The sequence below is a fragment of the Octopus bimaculoides genome, chromosome 10 (assembly GCF_001194135.2).
Source record: "Octopus bimaculoides isolate UCB-OBI-ISO-001 chromosome 10, ASM119413v2, whole genome shotgun sequence".
NCBI lineage: Eukaryota > Metazoa > Mollusca > Cephalopoda > Octopoda > Octopodidae > Octopus > Octopus bimaculoides.
This window is the reverse complement of record NC_068990.1, coordinates 49,991,132-49,998,053: the sequence shown is the minus strand read 5'-3', so window position 1 is coordinate 49,998,053 and position 6,922 is coordinate 49,991,132. Positions and strand designations below refer to the sequence as shown.

At 36.3% G+C, this 6,922-nt stretch overlaps 2 protein-coding genes across 6 annotated transcripts in view; both read left to right on the top strand.

Annotated features, from left to right (window-relative positions):
• Window positions 1-6,922, top strand: part of LOC106878624 (protein IWS1 homolog) — an 863,399-nt gene that overhangs the window by 432,850 nt on the left and 423,627 nt on the right. The window lies entirely within an intron of this gene.
• Window positions 1-6,922, top strand: part of LOC106875500 (5-formyltetrahydrofolate cyclo-ligase) — a 52,655-nt gene that overhangs the window by 1,110 nt on the left and 44,623 nt on the right. Inside the window, exon 1 of one of the 4 annotated variants that reach the window (XM_014923670.2) lies at window positions 1,701-2,064. The exons of 1 other annotated variant lie outside the window; for it this stretch is intronic. In XM_014923670.2, the coding sequence (XP_014779156.1) occupies window positions 1,954-2,064 (111 nt within the window). In that variant the 5' untranslated portion in view covers window positions 1,701-1,953. Of the gene's footprint in view, window positions 1-1,700; window positions 2,065-6,922 lie in introns of those variants that run through there. 2 more of the 4 variants (XM_014923671.2, XM_014923669.2) reach the window with 2 other exon arrangements.

Sequence of the window (6,922 nt, the reverse complement as noted above, 5' to 3'; positions counted from 1 at the left end):
ATTAATTTTTCTGGAAGTTAAGAAGAATTTAAGTGGACTCTGTTGGAATTTCCGAAAATTGTCCCCCACCCCCATTCCAAAACACTTTCACCGGAAATTTTTGTATATTCGGATTCTACATAGTAAATACTATATGCATAGAAAATTTCATTAAAAAATATTAATTTTTCTGAAAGTTATGACCTCCCAAAGTCTGGGGGGGGGGGGTAAAACCCTGTAGTTATGCCGGAACCAAAAGGTGTAGTGACAGTAGTTTTTGGTATATCATCCGGGTTGAGAGGAATTTGATATGCCTGGATGAGGTCAACCTTGGAAAAAATGGTGCATCCATGCAAGGTGGAAAACAAATCCTGCATAGCAGGATAGGACATCTATCCGGAATTGTAATAGCATTTAACCTCCTGTTGTCCCCGACTGGATGAAAATCAGTAGATCCTTTTTGAATTAAATGAAGAAGTGAAAACAAGGGGCTAGTTGAAGGACGAATAAGTCCCAGCTTCAGCATGTGATCGAATTTGGCTTTCATAGCCTTGAGTTTGTCTAGAGGTCACCACTTTAATGAGGAAGCCGGCATGTGGGTTTTCCGAATGGCGTGTTCTATGTTGTGGGGCAAGCAATGACGTTAAGATAGATTTAAATACACGTTATATTTATATCAATTTGAGTGGTACAAAGGTGAATGCATGGAATAACAGGGTAGATATATACAAACATGTTATTTTATCTAAAGGCTGCTAATTATAAAACTCGTCGTTGGAAGTCCAAGACATCAGGTGTGTGTGACCGCACAAGTTGAGCGATCAGGCAAAGTGCTAATGTGCCAGAGAAAGCCAGGTAAGAAGAGGAAGAGAGAGAATTTCGCGGTATTTCGCTTTTTATATCAACTGGCTGTAATGCCACTTGTTGGCATTCCCACCGGAAGTTACAACATATTCAGAATATCCTGTAGTGAAGTAGGAAACGCAACCCTCGTTTATTTCCCTTTCTCACTGGTAGGGTTCGCTACAGTTCTGAGCAATCAGGAATGGCATAGAAATAGACAGTATTTCATTAAAGAGATTCATACACTTTTTCTTAAAGACACTGTATATTTTCCGCGGGTGGAGACGCAATGGTTCAGTGTTTAGGGCAGTGGACTCGCGGTTTCGATTCCCAGATTGGGCGTTGCGTGTGTTTATTGAACGAAAACACCTAAACCTCCAGAAGGCTTCGGCAATGGGTGGTGACGACACCCCGTTGTACTCTTTCGCCCCAACTTTCTCTCACTCTTTCTTCCTGTTTCTTGAGTAACGCTGCGATGAACAGGCGTCCCGTCCAGCTGGGGGGAGGGGGACACACGCCGTAGAAACCGGGAAACCAGGCCCATGAGCCTGACTAGGCTTTAAAAAAGGGCGCATAAATAAAATAAAAAATATTGTCCGCGGTAGGTATGTCATCAGATAGTCGGCAATAGTTTGTTGTTAAAAAGTTCGTTTGTAATGTTCTATACGTTCGATTGCAATGAAAAGTGAAGAATCTAAAGTTTTAAATCCTTACTTTTCGCCTGAGAATGCGAAAGAGACGGATTTGGTTGTGACGTGATAAGTGAGATAATAATAGGAATTTGTTAAAGCTTATTGCATTTCTGTATTTAAAGTGTCATTAGTTGAAAGACTTTTCAACTAATGACACTTTAAATACAGAAATGCAATAAGCTTTAACAAATTCCTATTATTATCTCACTTATCACGTCACAACCAAATCCGTCTCTTTCGCATTCTCAGGCGAAAAGTAAGGATTTAAAACTTTAGATTCTTCACTTTTCATTGCAATCGAACGTATAGAACATTACAAACGAACTTTTTAACAACAAACTATTGCCGACGTAGACATATTCTTTTATTGTTTTTCACTCGCCTCAAAAACAAGGGCAGTTACTCAGTTTGCGTGGCAGCAGTTACTTCCCTTACAATCATGGCCACGATACAAACAGCAAAAGCTGTGATGAGAAAGAAATGCAGACACACTCTATCTTTAATACCAGATGAAGACAAAATCAGACAATCAGAAATAATTTCGAGAAAGGTAATATTGTTTTATATATAATAATTCTTTCGGATATTTTGCTTCTGCCTTAGAATACTATTATGATAACAATCAGAATAAATAACTAGTTTACATAAATTTCAGAATGTAGTAATCACAAAGTCTTATCTATTTATTCCACTTATCTTATGTACAACATAAGATGTGTATTGAATTACTACTACACACATGCTTGCTTACCTCATTCTCTATTTGAAATATTTTGTATTTTCTTTCAATAACAATTTCCAATTTTAATATTTAATATTTTGAATGAGTGAAAAGGAGGGTGATTATTGTATCAGATCGTTTAGAACTTGTTTTAGTTGTTCGTTTTCGTTTTGTTAAGCCTATAAAATTCTAAAATGAAAAAAAAAAATACCAAGGATCGTCCCTAACATTTTTAATGCGAATCAAAATACCACCTGCCATCTCACACACACACACACCCAGCAAAAGAAAAAGACATTTAGAAATATATGAATAAAACTAAAACTTCTTCGGCCGTCAAACGACATTTACTAGATGCTGATTGATGGAAGTAAATATGTAGTCATGAATTCAAGGCTTACCAAGTGCAGGTTATTTCCAGTTGGTGCCGCACTTCAATAATAAAGTTTTCCAATTAGCATGAAGTGCCCGTCAAGGCTAGCTCGTTTGAAATATAGGTTACAATACAGTCGACAGGTTTTCATAGTTTCCGGTAGCTTAATTTGACTTACAGCGTTTGGATGAGAACCTGAGACTATAGAAGCTATTTAACCAAATTACTGTGCTGTGAGGATCTACCCCAGGATGCTATGATGGCAACGCGACGTTTTTAACCTGGCAGCTATGTAATTACATCAGTGGTTGTCAGTATTCTTTACTCTGTGGCGCATTCAGGATCAAACAAAGACATTACTGACGCACTTAACATAGAAAGTTAAAAAGAAAAGCAACTGTATTTTAGAGTTTAAAATTAAAAAAAAAATTTGTCTATCTGTTGGGTGTAATCAAGATTTTGTTTTAAATGGATTCTTAATAAAATGGATCCAGCGTTTAACCGTCTAATTTGCAGTAAACACAAAATTAGAATGTTTGATAATAATTGTATTTGCATGTTTAGCTGAGCCTGTCGAACACTTTTTCTAGTTTACGCTATATACCTTGTTTTATTAATTGTACTTGTGTATAACAAAATTGTGAAGAAATACGTCTTTTTCAAGACACTCTATTAAGTATAGAATTTCGAAACTTTAAATTATATAATTTTTCAAAAATTGCAGTGCACCACTACCCTACACAGCTAGATACATCAATGTAAGGAAATAGCAAACAAATAATTCTTAAATTATACTCTGTGATCGTCGTCGCTGTCGTCACCGCCGCAGAATAATGGATATGAAGGCCACAATTGTTTACAACTATCACGCAACGTCAAGACAAGGAGACATTAACACTTATAAACACATATACATATATGCTTATATATATATATGACAGACTTCTTTCAGTTTCCATCTCTCAAATACACTCACAATGCTTTGGTTAGACCAAAGCTACAGTAGAAGACACTTGCCCAAAGTGCTACTCAGTGGGACTGAATCTGAAATTATGCAGTTGGGAAGCAAGCCTCTTACCATACAACCACATCTGCACCTATCATCTTTAATAAATGGAAGGATACTGAATAATTTGGTTCTGGATAGATTATGCTAGTGTGAGGAAAAAAAAAGAAAAAGTGGTAGTCACAATATCCCTATATGATAGGTCTATTTGATCAAAGTCAACTTGGAGCTTATTAATAAAAACCTGTGCCTTTGAGAGATCCATTAGATGGTCATAAACCTGCTAGAAGTAGCAGCTAAATTTATCTCAAATTACACACTATTATAATATAAAATTAGATTATGTAGTTCTAAATAGTCCTATAAAAATGTTTATCACAAGTGGCACTCCTTTGGTTATAAAGCTTTTCAATAAGAACTGACCTGGGGCTAACCAACAGCAATAATAACAACAACTACATTGGTGTTACGAGTAATAAAAATAAGTCTTAGTAATACATTACAATATATTTCATGTAAGAGTGGAAGATCAATAAGATTGTTAATGCATCAGACAAAATACCTTGCACTATTTAATTAAGGTCACTTATATTCTGACTTCAAGTGCCATTGATGTCAGTAAAACGAGGTACAAGCACAAGGTCTTTAAAATTGAACTGTGGAGTCTTGTGCCATTGCACAAAATTAACATATTACATTTAACAGGTCATTGGTCTAACAGAATCAGTGGAACAGTAGGATATGCAGTGTTTAGTTACTTCACTCTGTGTTCTTTGTTCAAGTCCTCTCTTTACTGGGTTGACTGTACCTTCCCTCTTTACAGGGTTAATAAAATGTATTGGTTCAGTACAAGTGTCAGTGCAATTGACTATATCCTGAACCTAAGATTTGTGGTTAAAAATAATAATATCTAACTTTGGGTGTGTCTTTTCAAAAGAAATCAATGTTCTGTTACTGCAACCAGCTTCTTATTGTGCTGAGTTCAAAATGTGCCGAGGATGATAAAAATTCCTGCAATATATCTGTTTTGTTTTTTATTACCTTGGTACATGTCCAAATATTTTTAGGTAAACAATATAGTTGATCCCAGTATATGGCAGATACTTATGTTATTTCTCTTCAAATAATTTTTTCTATTTTTGGCACAAGGCCAGCAATTTTTGAGAGGAGAGGCAAGTTGATTACATCAACCCTAGTACTTGATTAGTACTTCCATTTTATCATCTCACAAAAGGATGTAAGTTAAAGATGATCTTGACAGCTTTTGAACTCAGAACATAAAGTGCTGAGAGAAATGTCATTAAAAATTCTGTCTACTGCAGTGACAATTCTGCCAGTATGCTACCTTGTTTGCTCTTAAAACAATGGTTTCAGATTTTGGCACAAGGCCAGCAATATTAGGGGACAGATTTCTTCGACCCCCAGTGCTCAACTAGTACTTATTTTATTGACCCCAAATTTAACTTTGGCAGAATTTGAACTCAGAACAGAGACACAGATAGAATGTCATGCCACTAAGCATTTTGCCTGGCATGCTAATGATTCTGCCAGCTTGCCGCCTTGTTTGCTCTTAAAATAATCCTTTCAAATGAAGCACAAAGCTTCAAATTTGGGGGAAGGGATTAAGTCAATTACATTGAACCCAGTGCATAAATGGTACTTATTTAATCGACCCTAAAAGGATGAAAGGCAAAGTCAACCTCAGTGGAATTTGAACTCAGAAGGTAGTGACAGGCGAAATACCGCTAAGCATTTCGTCTGGCATGCTAATGATTCTGCCAGCTCACCGCATTTGTTTGCTCTTAAAATAATAAAAAGCAAATGTGACAGTACCTTGGGGATAGAAGAGGGGGATAGAAACAAATACTGTAAAGTAATTGCTTCATTGCTTTACTATTTCTACCTCTCTGTCATCTTAATACTAGTAATGTAGTGTGAATTATTCATTCAGATGTACTCCCTTCCTTTCCAGAAATTGACTTTGTGTCATCATCATTTTAACATCCACTTTTCCATGTTTGCATAGCTTGGACAGAGTTTGAGGCAGATTTTCTATGAACAGATGGTATTCTGTAGCCAACTCTTATTAATTTCCAAGCAAGATATATTTCCCCATGGTCAGACATATTTTTTCAGAATATGGGAAGTGAATGTCATCCATTTACAACAACCAATTACTGCCAAGACAAATAGACACAAACATATACTTACTCATACACACACACATGTGCATGCACGCATGTAGAGAGAGAGTGAGAGAGAAGCTTCTTTCAGTTTCTGTCTACCAAAGCTTCTCCAAGGCTTTGGTCAGCCTGGGGCTATAGCAGAAGACACTTTCCCAAGGAGCCACATTAACCTGAAACCATGTGGTTGGGAAGCAAACCTTAACCACAGTCACTCCTGCAGCTATATTTGAATAAAAATCATCATTTGTTATTGGAAATGGTCTAGAGCAGTGGTTCCCAACCTGTGGTCTGCAGACTCCTTGGTGGTCTGCAAAGGTAGTACTGGGGGTTCATGAACTAAATTCAAAATTTCATATACTTCTACTTAGTTTTGATGTGGTAAGCCTTTACACCAATATTCCACATGATTTAGGAATAAAGGCGATTAAATACTGGGTAGAAAAACATAGAGAAGTGATTTCCAACAGATTTACAGTGCCATTTTATATTAGACACAGTCAGACTTATTCTGGGAAACAACGCATTCTTCTTCAATGGAAAGAATTACATCCAAATTAAAGGCATGGTGATGGGAATGAGGTTTGCTCCTGTTTACACAAACTATAGCATTGAATTTCAAAAGTATATTGAAAATTCATAGAAGAAATATCTTGATGCTTGCTTCATAATCTGGACAGAATCTCTAAATACTCTAGAAGAGTTCAATATCCTCCTGAACAACCTACATCCATCTCTACAATTTACAAAGGAGACGAGTAGTACCAAATTACCATTCCTAGATATAATGGTAATTAAAAAGAACACCACCATTACCACAGGTATATACTATAAATACATGGACACACATTAATACCTGAATTTTAAGTCATGCCGTCCGCAACATACAAAACACAACATCCCATACTGCCTGGCCAGAAGAATTTGTACCATTGTAGAAGAAGTGAATATTAGGAACAAATGCCTAACAGAACTAAGAGAATTTTTGCTCAAACAAAAATACTTGTCTCTACTTATAGAAAATGGCATACAGTGGGCTATAAAAATACCCATACAACTGAGGACAACCCAAAGAAGAGGAAAACAGGAACAAGTCATACCATTTATAGTGACATGCAGCCCATA